Genomic DNA, 16,180 nt, shown 5'->3' with positions numbered 1-16,180 from the left:
GGAGCAGTATATATACATATATATATAATGACAATATTTTAGTAAAGGTAAATGTCATGCTTCTCAAGCTCAGGTCTCCTTTTACAAAGGCTCTTTAAGTCTTACAGAAATGTGCAGCCTTGGTACCCAAAGGAAGGCAGAGGTCAGAAGCCTGGAGAAATGCTGGAGGAAGTGGAGTGTCTTCTCTTTGTCTCCCAGCATGATGATGAAGAGAGAAGACACAAACCAGTCGTGGCCTGCGTAGCTGCCTTGCAGGCACACTGCAGAGTGGTTAAGGAACTTTCACATCATCTTAGCAGAGACACAATTTCATGAATACTCACTTTTAAGATCTCGATCTAGAAAGAAGTATTCGTTGCATGTAGTAATCACTTTGTGTTCAGTTGTTTTATAAGCATTGATAACTGAAGATACTGAAGCGGTTTAGGTTACATTTACATATGAAACTCCTGTGGCATAATCATTCTTTTAATGTATTATTGGATTATGTGTGTAGGAGAGCCAATGTTGACTGCTATCAGAGGGAACGCTGCCTTAGGAACATTCATCTATGTCAATCTATAACAGGACAGTGTGTTTTTTATGTGCAGTTACCTGCTAAGCGACTAGTACAACAAGCCAAAACCTATATATTTAGAATTCAGCAATGCAAATAGTTACTATATTTTTTTCTTAAAGTCAAATTTTATTTCTGAATACCAATTCAAATGAAATGAGCACACTGTAAAAAGCAGTGCTTTCCTTCTTATTCTATTTATGTCTATAAAGCAAGCCTACTTTTTAACATCTTAGATTTGTTTGAAAATGCCTTCAGAATGACTGTACTCAGTTTAAGATTTGGTGAATACAACTGAGTCTAAGGACCGTAGGTCAATTTAATAAAATGTATGCTCAAAACACAGAGTAAGATAACATAATGATTCACTGTAATCAATTGCACAGTGTGCTAACACATCCTTTGAAAGAACTCTGGATACTATAAGAAGATGGTTCAATTCTGCATCAATCTATTCAAAAAGGATATAAAGAGAAGAAGTGACTGGAGACTGTTGTTGTTTCAGGAATTTCTCACAGTGCTTTAAGACCAAGGCAAAATCATTTTCTGCACCGTCTTTTAGCAAGTTGAGAAACTTCCCATACCTAGGTTAAAGATCCCCAAAACATAAGAAGCCCATTAGCATCCTCACTGAAAATGCATCTTTAGAAATCCATCACAGTTTATTTCTCCTGAGATTTCAAGGTCTGGAGTTTTGAAGGCTCTCTTCTCGGGTGTCTACATTAACCATGCTACTTTATTCATTCCTGATCATTACAGCACATTTGGATCAGCGCATTGATCATTGACTTTCGAACGGTGAAAGAGTAATGAGAAAATAATGTGATAATATAGGACAGATGAGATGAATGTATTGTTTTTTTTTTCTGAAATTAATCTAAAGCACAAAATACAGACTCTAGTTTTACGGAATGTTAAATCAAGAAGTAACTTTGGAAGCCATTTACTGATATTGGATATAGAGGGAATTTGGGCATTTTGAATTGTGACTCGTACAATCCTGAACCATAACTTACATATCTTGAGATTTACATGGACCAAACATTACAATTAATTGAAACTAATTGTATTTTATCTAAGTTCCTATATTTTTAAACACACTGAATGTGTGTATTGTCATCAAGGGGAAACAACACATTTGTTCCATTTCCAACCTTACAGAGGCCTTACTTAGTCTACAGTTAAGGAATTTTCTTAGTGACAACATTGCTAGTCGTGTTTAATCAGGTTTTGCTACTGTTTATCCCAGTGATGCTATAGGATGGTAACTGTACCATAGCACAGTGTATCCAAACTTTACATGATTCATTAGTTTCCACTTACTTTCTATGAATAAGAATTACATTGAGTTAAAATATGTGACCAGGGTGCTAATGTAATCTGTAGGTTCCATTTCTTTGGAAATGTGGCAATATGAAATACTGTTATTTAAACACATATATGGAGTTACATAACATAACCAAAACAGTTACTCTGGCATAGGTGGATGATCCGGAATCCATGCCAGGATTTTAATCTCAGTGGGCATTTATATAAGACTCAAGGGTTTGGTAGCACTCACATGTGCCTTCTTAGATCTGACTCAAAAGATGAGCCTCTAATTTTAATGGGACAGTTAATAATCTCATATTAAATGAGGTTCATTAAGAACAAGAAAAGGAGGTTCATAATCTAGTACACTCACTTCTTTTGAAAAATAATATATGAGTTTTACACACTCAAGCCATCACAATTTTCGTTCACTCATTTGAACTTCTCAATCTTCCCTTAAGGTATGTCTGTCTTCACCGTACCCTGACTACTAGAACAAATCATGCTTTAGAAGCTGCATGATTATGCCACAGCATGCTTTTCTTTGCAATGTTTTTTTTTTTGGGGGGGAGGGGGGGTGGGAAAAATCCCTGATAGCCACAGAGAAACACACTAATTAGGTTTCGGAATACTAATGAGCTGTAACTAAATTACAGCCAGAGGTAACTTAATCATGTGCCAATATCCTCAAAGATAATGCTATTATTTGTGAGGGATAAACTCTGCATTTAAAGTTTATAAAATACTTTGGTGTTAAATATTATTAAGCACACATCAGGTAGGTGAATTCTAGGAATTCATGAAAGAGACATTTCCATACATACCTGACAGTCATTTTAATGCCAAGCTGCTGCACAGATGAGAGACTTTCATTCTTCACATTTGCATCAGTAGCTAACAACAATAGGAAAGGGAATTATAAAAATGTAGAAAAGTCTGCATAATAATCACATGTTAATTGAAAATTGATGAAAGCAATATTTTTGCATATTTTAATGAGAATTTTGAAAATGCTGATGAATTTGTTGTTTTAGAAGCTGTCACTTATATTTTCAAAGAAATTACCAAAAAACTTTCCAAAAACTTTTATCTTATAAAAATTATTTAAAAACTGAAAGAGGTGGGACACATATTTATCAGTCCTGGGAAGGCACAGGCAGAAGAATTAGCATTTCAATGCCATCGGTGGCTATATAGTAAGTTCAAGACCAGCCTGGTTACATAAGTCCCTGACTCCAAAAGAAAATGAAACCAAAAAGCATGAAAAATGATTAAATTATTTGGTGCAAAACAATGAAAAATGAGCAAAATATTAAAAGCTAATAAAACATTAAGAAGTAATCTAAAACACAATGTTTTCATCATATAATGCTTATATAAAATTCTAAACAAGTATATATAATCATGGCTTCCTAACCCTTAAATCCTAAAATCTTTAAAATCTTAAAATCTTTCAGTAAGCCCTGTAAGATGCTGGCTTCCAGACATGACATAGTTACTGACATGCCATCTTGAAGCAGCTGTGATTATTTGCATAAAACCTTCAGATGATCAAGACAGTCAAAATTCCAGCATGGATGGAGGATGGGAGATAAAGCCCACCCAGAGAAGGAACTATTGACAGTGGAGGAGGGGGGCTCTCCTTCGAGAACACGGTAGATTTCCTGTCATGGTTTGAATGTACTTGGCCCAGGGAGAGGCACTATTAAGAGGTGTGGCCTTGTTGAAGGAGGTGTGTCATTGTGGGTTTGGGTTTTATGGCCCTCCTCCTTGCTGCCTGGAAGTCAAGTCTTCTCCTGGTTCCCTTCGGAACAAGATGTAGAACTCTCAACTCCTTCTCTCCAGCTCACATGCTTCCCGCTTTGATGATCATAGACTGAACCTCTGAACCTGTAAGCCAGGCCCAATGAAATGTTGCTCTTTCTAGGAGTTGTCTTGGTCATGGTGACTCTTCACAATAATGGAAACCCTAACAAAGACATTTCCCATGCCTGAATAGGTGTCCCCATACCCAATCACATGTAGGTAGAACTAATTAGACTCAGGGGGTTATTGGTTACAATAACAAAAAGGTGACATGATATTGGGAATGAGACAAGATAGGGGCATGAGAGAAGGTTGAAGGGAGTTGTAAATTAATAAGGTTAAAATACATCCTATAATTGTATAAAGTTTCCAAAGAATAATTTTAAAAACCTTTAAGGGCTAAGATCGATAGCTCAGTGGTAAAGTACTTGCCTCTAGGTTCAGCCCTCAGTCCCCCACACACAATCTTTCAGCAGACCAGATTCAACTTTTACTAGATGACATTACATTAGGGTTGAGTGGCTAGGTTTCGCTTTTCAGGTCAGACTTTCTTTGTGAAGTAGGGATTGTGATCATTTACCAAAAAATACAAAAGTGTCAAGAGAGATTGAAAGTTTGGACTGGTTCTTGGACACACTGGATAACCAAGTTAATGTGAATAAAAGCATAGTTAGGTACCACTCAGAAGCTAGCTGAAATTTTCTACTTTTATCGGAAGAAAGCCTTGTGTCCATACACATAAACAAATGCTGTTTGTGCACAGGAATGACCACTTGAAGGGAGTCATCCACAAGTCAGTGGCAGTGAGGAGGAAAAGAGAGATTCTCTGATCCTGCTGTCACTGGAGTCTCCCATACATAGCACATCGGGGATATCTCTTACTACTAGTGGAATCCACTTCTAGTGCAGACTCATTTATTCCTGAGTCACTTCTGATAAAGGGCAAGGACAAATTAATCATCACTGCTATTGAATACTGACTTTCTAGACCAGCAGCAATTGGTCTTCAGTGCATGCAAGGAAAACAACCAGTGCATCCTGGTTTGCCTGCCCATTTCACCTCTGAATCCCTGAAAGTCTCAAGGTGCAGGAACTTTTCCAGTCCCTAGAAAACTAGACCAGATGCTGACCATGCCAAAATTGAAGTGAATGGCAATTTTCTTACAGAAAAATAAAATAAAGCAAAACTAAGCATTATTACTTAGAACGGGAGGCAGTATTGAGATGGTTCAGCAAGGTGAGGCTCTTATGGCACATGCCAGAGCATCTAGCCTGACCCTGAAATCCAAATAAAGGTAGAAAGGAGAACCTATTCCAAAACATTGTCTCCTGACCTCCACACATGCGCAGTAGAGTGTGTGTGTGTCCCCACACTGTAACAGACACCATAGCAATAAACACAACGTTTAAAACTACCTTTTATAAGATACTGGTTAGTTTCTGGTAAACTATAGCTGAGTTTTATCTATATTGGAATCTAGTCAGTAAAATTAACTCATTTTATTTCTAATGACAGCAATTAGGCTTCAGTTCACAGAGCTTAGCATTCCTTGTTATTTATAATTTTCACTGAGTTAGTAGATATACTTTCACTGGTGGAGAAGACCTGCTCTGCCCTTCCCATAGTAGATGATCAATCTGTAACAACAGCAGCTCGCAGCAAGGCAATCTCTAAGAATTTCAAGCTCCTATATGTCATGAACCTATAAGGTCCCCTTGAGTCTCTGGAAGAAGAAAATGTATCGATTGCAAAGAGAAATAAGAGACAGTGCTACACTCAGGTTTGCTCTATTTGTGAGCTCATATTTCTATTTCTTTATCTACATAGGATAAAAGTTTGATTTTGGTTTCTATTACTTGGTACCAAACACACACACAAACACACACACACACGCATGCACACACACACGCACACACACACGCACATACGTGTATACACATGCATGTACACAATGAGATACATATATAAACATACATATATGTATATACACACCCACACATATTACATACACAATACATAAATGTACACACACCCATTTCTCACTTCAATAATTTCATGGCCAACTTTTAAAACTATCATCATTTATGTATTAGCTATAATTTCCAATTTGCAATTGCTAATGTGTTTTTAAAATGTAGCCATAAGTTAAGTATATATGCTTATTACAGCATAACATGTTAAGTCTATGTAGAAACTAGAAACCTTCTTATGATTTGTGTTTAGTGTCTAAGGCTTATCCTTTATTTTATGATGCTCTATGTTTTAGTTTTCTAATTTAAATAATATAAAATTTTCATGCTCTGCTGTGGGTGACAACATCTGATTTTGTAAAATTTAAAGTTTTTTTTTAATGAAAATAAAACTGAATATGTAACATTTAAAAAAACAGAAAATTAAAATGTAATCATATATTCCTAATAGCCATGGAATATCATGTGACAATAATATGATTTCCAGAGCTGCTATAAGTTAGATAACACTTGAAATTCTAGGACATATAAAACTGCATTACCTGACATGAGAAATAAAATGTCTCCCTCCATAACACTTGAAATAATGCTAACATTTCCCTTATGGAAAATACAATGAATATAGCTTTTACATTTGTTTGAAATGAGATCCTATTCTGCTGGCATTGAAGCTCCCACAAATACTCCTGCTTCGTGGCTTCTTGAGTGCAGGGTTACAGATATGACCTACCACCCCTGCCTCAGACAGCTATGTAACAGGAGAGGAGGCATTTGCAGTGGATTTTCCCCATGCCTTTCGCTTCTGCCTAGACACAAGGTCCTCTACTACATCAATGGGGAGCAGGGAGCAGTTAAGCTCTGAGGTGCAAGATGTTGCCTCAATGCCTATGTCACCAAATGTTACGCAAAATCTGTTCTCTCATCCTTCCTTAGGCAATAAAAGGTGCTTCCAGCTTGGGGTGGCTGTTCGCATAGCCTTAAGCCTCCCCAGGGCGAATAACTTATTTCCAAGGTTTAGTTCTGTTCTAGTTTATGACTGTATTTTCATGTTAAAACAAACAAACAAAGAAAAACAACCCTAATCATGCCCAAAGATAACAACTCCCAATTAGAGATGTACATAAATATCCACTGAGGTGCTTTCTAACAGGAAAGAGAAGCAAGCTTCACCAAAGACTAGTAAATTCAGTTACAGAGTGTGAAGTCCATGGTCGTTTTAGTTTTTTGCTTCTATACCATCATTTCTTGGGCTTAAGGGTGAGATCCACGTTCTATACATGTAAAATGTAGACGTTGAAACAAGTGGTCAGTAATATTTACTAGAGAATTTTCACTTTAATGAAGGTTACAATTAACATCAAAAAAGGTGTTTTAAAAGTGTTGGAGGTACTGAAAATATTAAAGTGAATATTAACTGCTTGATTTTTTTAAATAAAATATTGTGAAAAGAATTTTTAACTAAACTTTGACATGAGTAAAATCTCACCAAAAAAAAATCATTTATTTTTTTAAAGGTCTTCAAAGCAGGAATGAAAAAGTCCACTTCCTGCCTCCAAAATGGGTTCGGAACACAAATCAATGGCGATGCTTCACCTATTGGCTTGTATTTGACATATATTGTGACACCTTTGTGAGAAGAAGGCATTGATATTAGCCTATAAAGGTTTCTGGAAAGAAACATTCATGTACAATCCTGGACCAAATGCAGCTTAGGAATTAAAAAAAACCTTTAGAAATAAAAAGAAAAAGAAACATTATGATAAAACCAATAAGAAAAACAGAACGATTAATTGTGAGTTCGAGCCAGGGAGCCTCATCCTGGGTTACATGGCAAGTGACTTTCTCAAAATTAAAATGAAGTAAAATGAATGTTCTGATGAGTGACACTTACTGATATGCACAGGAGAACATAGAAGACAGAACAGGTGCCTGGAGCCGACTGACTCAACAAAGAAACCCCAGTGACTAACAACAGAAAGCTCAGCTCTAGCTGCCAAGCTAGGCCACAGAGCCCACACCCACGCCTGCATCTTCAGCTCCAAGTAATCTGGTGTCCTCTTCTGGCCTCTCTGAGCAACACTCAAGTGGCGTACGTTCATACAGATGCACACACATATATGTAAATAGAAATAATGAAAAGGTGGGGAAAAGCTAGAGAAGGAAACAGGCATTAGCATAGAAGTATTTTCTGAAACCAAGAAATAGAAACTAAAACTCTCCTACTTACTTGAATCATTGGGAAAGCCTAAGAAGTCAAAGGGCATTGGCCAGTGACTTAATGCTTAACACCTTTCAGTTAACAATGTTTGACTCAAACTAATGCCTTAGCTTCATAGGAAAGTTATTTAAAATAATCAACCATTGTAATTGCAAATATACTCTGAAAATGGAATAACTTGATAAAATTTATTTAATATGGAGTGCAATCTCTCATTCTGGGAATGCCTTCTCTGTTTTAGGTTTACAAAGCAAGCACATACTGTTAGGGTAAAAGAGAGTAAATCCATTCTGCATGGCACTTGGCTAACAGTGTGAGAATAAATAAACTTTCAGTAGAGCAAAGAATTTCTGCACTGGAGGACAAACCCATGGCTGGAGGAACATTTCCTGCATGGCTGCTTACTGAAGACCTAAAGTCCAAGAACTCTCACCCCCAAAGAGAGAGGCTCAAGACATGCCCTCTGCTCCCTCCTTCCTTCCCAGTTGGCCTGCAGGTTCTTTTGCTAATTTTTCAAGCTGAAGTTGTACTCACTTCTCAGCCTACTATAAATTCAGTATGCTATGGCCAAGCTACCATAAGTATCCTCAGTCTGAGCTTCTGAAAGGAAGGGTGTTCCTGTTTTGGCACCTTGGTTATGCAATTACCCTTTCCTTTCAGCTCTGCTGTCCTCACTGACAGCACGCCCCTCTACTGCTGTTTCCCACTTTCATCTTCTATGACAGCAGTCACCACTAACGGCTCACTCAACTGTTCACATGACATTACAACAGGACTTCCCCGTGACAAGAACACACTTCAACTGTCAGCTTTAAAGGTGCTAGTGATTCACCTGAAATGAAGGAGCTATACCTAAAAAATGTGAGTTTCCATGAGTCCCCACATCACTGTGTGCTACAATTTATTTGATCATTTTAGGTCTATGCTACAGGTCTTTCTTTACATAAAATTTTATCTGATATACCCCCTTCATACTCTATAAATATTAAGCAAAAACACTAGCAAACATTCTACAAATATTAAGCAGAAAAGAATCTGTTGGTCTAACATTTGAACAAATACTAAAAGACATGTCTGTGTATGTGTATGTCTGTGTGTGTATATATATATATATATATATATATATATATATATATATATATATATATAATATACATATATTAAATTTAAAAGTTACACCTGGAGGCTGGACAGATGGTTCAGCAGTTAAGGGCACTGGCTGCTCTTCTAGAAGACCCAAAACATTGCTCACAACCATCTGCAACTCCAGTTGCAGGGGATCCAAGTCCTCTGCTGACTTCTGTGGGCAGGCAGAAACATGGTACACACACACACACACACACACACACACACACACACCTATGCATACAGACAAATCATCAAAGCATCAATACATATAAAAAAGTAATAATAGTGTGGGGCGTGGGCTGTGAGAAGCAGCTGGGTGCTTGGTCGAGCACGAGCTTGGAACCCTGGACCATTATTGGTTGGCAGGAGTTTGGCTCTGCTCCCAATCCCTGGTTCTTTTCATTTAGCTTCAGCCCTCCACAAGCACTCCCACAGAGAGGTCTGTGGCCAATAATCACTGAGGAACAGGCCTCAGGCCCTAGAGAGATTTACATACTAATGAAGTACCTGAAGGCCAGAGGGTGGAGCCAAATAAACATTCTTCCCCAGCCCCTCCCCCTCTCTTCCTCCCTATTTAACTCAGGTCTGCCCTGAGTTTCAGGAGGGTGCATCCAGGTCCATCCACCATCCGCCATGACATTAAAGCCTGTAAAAACCCATGGACTTTCTCATGTCATGCTCTGTGTGGAACCCTAAAGAAGGCCTTTAATGAGCCACTGTAGCTGCAGCCGCCTTGCCTAACTTCCAGCCTGGAGGAACCCTCATCAGTGTCCCCAGCCACCCTAACCCGCATAATAGAAACAAACAAACAAAAAAAATCTTTCAAAAAGTTACATTTTAGGGGCTGTTGGAATGGCTCAGATGTTAAGAGCACTGGCTGCTCTTCTAGAGAACCTAGGTTAGATTCTCAGCACCCACCCACATGGATGCTCACAAATGTCTCATGCCTTCTTCTGACCTCTGTGAGTACCAGGCATGCATGTGGTACATAGACATACACTCAGAAAAAATACCTATACCCACAAAATAAATTGAAAATTAAAATAATTTTAAAAGTTACATAAAGTGAAACAATGTTACCTTTAGTTTATAGATTAACTAGTTCCAAGAGAAGAGATTTTTATGAATATACTCCTTTGTAAGGGACATTTAATATAAAATTGCAAAGAATCAATTACAAGGATTTAGATTGTTTAAGAGACTGGAGGTGACAAAAACCAAACATCTGTTAAGGCTTGCAAAGATCTCTGTATAGGTATACCACTGACTGCAAATGTGCAGGGCTTTTATCTGTCTGTCTGTTCTTCTTTCTTTGAGAGAATAAACAGCCAAACTAATTTGGTTTTTCCAGATTTGCAAATTTTATAGCGGGCTGAGTTCCTGAGGGAAGTAACAGCAGATGGATCACTGTGTTGTTCTAATTTCAGCCACCTAGGGGCTTAGAAAGCTGTCACTTTGTAAACAGACAATCAATTTCTCACTTTAAGAAACACAGGAAAGCAGTGAATATGTCCAGAATTTGTTTCAAAGCATCTTTTATATTAAAGCCTGGGCTTGCCAGCTTGCAGTAATTAGAACGGGAATTTTACAATGGCAGCCATTGTCCTCCCATCTAAAATCACAGGAGGATAAGGACCCTTAACACTTTTGTGAGAAATCAGCACTTTCTCACTACATCACAATAACAGATTCCCAACCACCAGTCAGCAGGCAACCACTTTATTTTTTGGCTTTACTACAAAGTGCTGGTATGCAGCCAATCGTCTGACCCCTTTCAATAAGTTAAATTCACATTCAGGGTACATCTTACTACAAAATACATCCCAGGCACCCAGCATCTGGGATCTCACTCAGCATAATTCAGAAATGATCATAGTAAATACATGTTCATGAAGTGATCAGTCTTAAGTATTTTGAGAAGACAGAAAACATAATCTTTTTATATTATCTGTGGAAAATATGAACCAGCAGAATAACATACCATAAAGAGCTCCTGAAACCAGAGATCACTCCACTCCACTCCACTCCACTGTAAAGATCTTCCCATCCTACCCTCTAGTCATGGAAACCTCCTACAAGCTTAGAATCGTCTCACCTCGTGCTACAACAGCCACTTCCAAATGCTATTGTGCTCTTAGGTAAGTTGTAAGGTTTATTCATAGAATTATAGTTTCCTTCCCAGATACATCTCTTTAAAATCTTTCTAACCTATGGTTTCTCTCCCTTTGCCTGTTCCCTTGTTTTTGTTTTAACCCTTCTGAGAGCTGGTAGAGGGAATATATGGCACATCCTATGAAGACTTTCAGCACAGATCTAAGCCATAAGGAAGCCCAGTGGCTGTCAGTCCCATTACCTGCCTTAGGATTCACAGATCTCTTTTATCTGAAATTCATTCTCTTATAGCTTCTTTTACCTTTTCCACAGTTTGGCATTAGATGTTACAAGATATAAATTATTATTAAATCATTGGAGTGTTTTTAAGTATCAGTCTATTGGACTTGTTATGGATTAAATTCATGAGAATAGATACACTGTGCTGGCTAGTTCTATGTCAATTCGACACAAGCTACAATCGTCTGAGGAAAGGAACCTCCATTGAGAAAGTACTTCCCTAAAATTGGGCTATAGGTAAGCCTGTAGGGCATATTCTTAGTGATGGGATGGACCAGCCTGGGACGTATGGTTCTGGATGTTAAAAGAAAGCAGGCAAGTCAGTAAAGCAGTCCCTCCACAAATTATTCATTAGCTCCTGCCTCTAGGCTTCTACCTGATTTAAGTTCCTACCTTGGATTCCCTCAGTGAACTGTGATTCAGGACATGTAATCCAAGGAAACCCTTCTCCCCTCAAGTTGCTTATGGTCATGGTGTTTCATCATACTGGTAGAAACCCTAAGATACTTATATAACAACAAAAACGTTTACCCAAGTGCTACCTCACGGGTAAAAAGGAGTATGAGACCTAGTAGAGCAATTTAGCCAGAGCCAAGAAAATAACCGTCCAAACAGTAGCTGGAAGAACACCCAGTAGCAGAGAGGAAGAACTTCTACTTAGGATTAAACACAACGTTTATCCTTAGTGCAAACTTAACAGTTGAGTTGAGCAGTATCATGCATGTGCATCCCATACATGAGTAGTAATATATATCATTTAATTATTTCCAAAATGAACATTGTTCTAGGACCAAAGGACACAATAATGATAAAACACAGGAACCATCTATAGGAGACAGAGGCATCATGAAGAATCAGATACAGTGTCAGAGCATGAGAAAGAAATGACAGTGAGCTGCATTACTGGTTTTAATATAAAGCTGGTGGGTTAATAATTAATCATCCTAGCATATCTTTCCTCTAACCTCCAGACTCACAGATCCAGTGAGCACGGAGCGTATCTGCTTCAATACTTACAAGTACCCGAACACAGCACAAGAGGACAAGCTGACGTCAAGCCTTCCTTCACCTCACACCTAGTGCTATCCCACTCTACATTTCAAAATACTTTTATTTCTTTGAAAAATCTCATACAAAATATTTTATCACATTCAACCCCCAACTCTTTTCTGTAGTTCCTTCAAAATCTGCCTTTACCTCCCTACCCTCTTCCAAAGTCCTGTTCTTTTCCTATTCAACAACCCATCAACTCCAATTTATATTGTCCATTAACTATTGGGAGTGGGGCCATTCACTGGCATATGGTTGACCTACCAGGAGTCACATCCTTAAAGAAAACTGACTCTACCTTACCTAGAAGCCATCAACTATTCATGGCTCCATGAACACCTTCTCACTCCATTCTTTAATACTGACTGGCTTGATCCTGTGCAAGCAACCATAGCTGCTATGAACACAAGAGAGAAATATCTTTGTCAGATAACTATACGAATTCTATCCTCTCCCCAGCTCAGAACAACGAAGATAGTCCTCCTTTCTTTCACAGCCTGTATGCAAACCATTACTCGGTCTTGTTAGAAATGTGTTCACAATGCACTCAGAATATAAATGCTTTCTATGACCTCCACTACCGGTGCCCTCATCTGAGTCATTCCACTTTTTCATCTGGTTCCCCCGGCTTTTCTCCCTCCTTTTCCCCCTTCAGTCATTCTATCATAGAAGCCATACTACGGTTATTAAATGCAAACCATACAAACATTCAAACCAAATGAATAGGAAAGTGCTTGTACACAGATATATGCTTGTTGAAAAAATGAAAATGCAGTTATCTAGGACAGGAGAGAGTTGTCAGTGCTGTTAGCACTGGTATATAATAAAAATAAAACTGGGTCATCGAGAGGAAGGGATGATACCAGAGAAAACAAAAGAAGCAGAACAATGTAAAGCTATGGGTACCATAAGAAGTTCAGACTCTACTCACTGGTCGGAGCAACGTATCAAGGAAGAGAGAAATGAATAGGGCCAGATTTGCATGTCAGGGATCATTCTGATTGTGTGTAAAGAATATCATGTTTGCTGGGTGTGCAGCTCTAATGACTATAATAGGAAAGGTGAGACGGGAGGAGAGAAAGGACAAGGCCAGCTTAAGCTACATTGTGAAGCTCTATCTTAAACAAAATGCCACCCCAGAAAGAACAAGAATAAATGACTCTATGTGATAAGTACGCAGACTGTAACATGAAACACATGCAAAGGGTCATTGATACCCTGAGCAAGAGGCAATGCTAGCCTTAATTAGCATAAAGGAGAATAAGGAGGGACAGACTGGAGAAAGCTTGAGGTGCAGTAGAGTAGATCACAGGAGTACTATTTAAAAGCAAAGATCAATGCTGACTCGAGTTTCCCACTCAGATGTACCTCCTACCCAGACAGGACACATACAGTGACGGTGTATGTCAGTAGGCACAAAAAAGTTCCTGCTGACATTTTGAGGTTAAAAAAAAAAAAAGTCATAGTATCCAGGCAACCAGGTAAAGCTTCTATTTGGCAACTAGAATTATGAGAATGAAGCTGACAAAAGAAAAAAAAAGAAAAGAAATAAAAACGTCTGACTAGAAGATGCAAATTTTAAAATCATTAATTTATATGATATAGGTAAATGCTATTGTTTACTCTCATCTGAAGCAAAACTTGAAGATTAATCCTAAATCAGAGCTATAAGAAACAGAAACTTTGAGGAAGCAGAAAGCTTGTAGGTAGACGGCTACAAAAAACCAGTGCTTTCCAGAAACCACAGGGAAGTTGCGCATGTGAACTCAGCATGCATGAGACCTACACAAGCTCATCGCAGACAAAATCCCATCATAGCACGAGGTGTGGAGGCATAAAGTCCTTCCTTTAGCTAGGGAGCTATCATATGATAGCTGTTGAAAAAAAGGGCGTCAGTTCCCTTTAAGGGTGTAAACCCCTGTAGGTCAGTGGTCTGAGGCAGGCCTCCCACCGGAGTATTTGGGGACCACGAATTGGACTCAGTATGTTAAAAGGGAGGAGATTCTCAAGTAATTAGAATATATTTTTAAAGGGGGAAATGAGGGGTTGTAGAGATGGCTCAGTGGTTAAGACCTCCTGTTCTTGTGGCAAAGACCTAGATTGGTTCCCAGTGCCCATGTGGTAGCTTACAAAAAACCGTAACCACAATTGTATGGGCCTTCTTCTGGTCTCCATGAACAACAGACATAAACACACACACATACACACCCACGGGGGGGGGGGGGTTGCATACATACATGTAGGCAAAACACATACACATAAAATAAAATGATTTTTTTTTTCAAAAGAAACAAAAAGTTTCTGTTACTATCGCACTTTCAAGGTGGGATCTTCAGAACTCTATGAGGATGTCAGTGCACACCCTGACTGATGTTGACCAAATGATGTCCTATAGGGACCTAGAAGCAGGCAGGCATCACCAGTTATATTTCTTTTGTGTTCGGGGCAGAACAGTGAGTCAAATAGTTTCATTGTAATTTTCCCAGTCTTGCAACTGTGGAGGGGAAAGCAGACGGCATAGGAGATGATTATGAGGAGATAACACTAAAAAGAGACATACTATAAAATCAGAAGAGTAGGCTATGCTACCTAAGAAAAAAATGTTTCTACAGACACCAGAAACAAATGACATCCCAGCATTACAAGGACACCCAGAAATTAGCAATAGGCACTGACATGTGGAACGTGTTAGTGTGAAGTGAGAGAATTTTCAGATGGGAGAACCTACACATCTCAGTGCTCTGCACGCATAGCACTATGAAACAGCATGCTGACCATTTTTTTAAAAAACCATATCAATATTTTAAAAGTTACCTGTGTATTCCACTGAAGGGAAGTAGCATTCAGATGGGTTTTCAGTGAGAAGAAGCACAAATTTTTCCAGTAGTTCTGCTAGAGCTGTAACAGGGATGAGAGTGATTAGATTTTTAAAAGTCAAGAGAGCGTAATGCCTGACAGCACATCTTTAGGTCACAGACTAGCACATAAAAGTCCCCTGAGTGCCATAGCTCTGAGGACTTTTATCAGTACTCATAATGTTCCTGATGTCAATTAAATTTTAATAACTTAGCTGTGAACTCATTCCATATATAACTAAAGAAGAAATATCTATCATCTTTAGATTACCTAACAATTACTTCAGATTTTCTTAATTGTTTTTAATGCATTCATGAGGTGATCATTTCTTGTCATTTACATACAGAAGAAAATAGTAAACTCTAAGACCAAGATTAAAACATAGCTCATGTCACTTTCAGATCTGTGGCATATTATGTCTTTTATACTTTGTAACTGGTGGTATCTATTCAAGAAACCAGATGAAAGAAAGCATGTACTATCTGACATAGAATGATTCCTTTCCAGGTTGCTGTGATAAGATCACAATGTCTGCATATATTCTACAAATGGATGCTCCAGGGGATTGAAGTTAATATGCAACCCAGAGGAATTTGTTTTCTTTTCTCTAAAGAAATACATCTCTAGAGTAGCTGACTGCTATATGATGAAGCCAGTGATCTTGCTTCACACTTTAAAACTGTGCCTTTCTTACATTAGCCATGACCTTTATTAGCTACATGGATTCTACTTTACATTCAAGTAAAGTATGTAATTCTTCAAAGAAAAATTAGTGCTCAAAAATGTAAAAGCCAAGTAACAAAAATGGAACAGTGTAGCTTTTCTGTGATTGTAGAGAGCACGCTATACATTACCACAGTTTGATGGCCAGTGGTAGAAATGAAATGTTTCTA

General features: G+C 38.3%; 1 protein-coding gene across 4 annotated transcripts in view; it reads right to left on the bottom strand.

Moving 5' to 3' along the window:
- Tbc1d32 (TBC1 domain family member 32) overlaps positions 1-16,180 on the bottom strand; it is a 210,303-nt gene that overhangs the window by 29,993 nt on the left and 164,130 nt on the right. For all 4 annotated transcript variants that reach the window (XM_076917034.1, XM_076917033.1, XM_034524089.2 and 1 more), the window contains 4 exons: positions 15,246-15,329; positions 2,692-2,761; positions 1,025-1,140; positions 106-260 (listed from right to left, as the gene is read on the bottom strand). In XM_076917034.1, coding sequence (XP_076773149.1) covers positions 106-260; positions 1,025-1,140; positions 2,692-2,761; positions 15,246-15,329 — 425 coding nt within the window. The remainder of the gene's footprint in view (positions 1-105; positions 261-1,024; positions 1,141-2,691; positions 2,762-15,245; positions 15,330-16,180) is intronic.

This window comes from Arvicanthis niloticus, chromosome 20, assembly GCF_011762505.2.
Source record: "Arvicanthis niloticus isolate mArvNil1 chromosome 20, mArvNil1.pat.X, whole genome shotgun sequence".
Taxonomy (NCBI): Eukaryota; Metazoa; Chordata; class Mammalia; order Rodentia; family Muridae; genus Arvicanthis; species Arvicanthis niloticus.
This window is presented reverse-complemented; position numbering and strand designations above follow the sequence as displayed.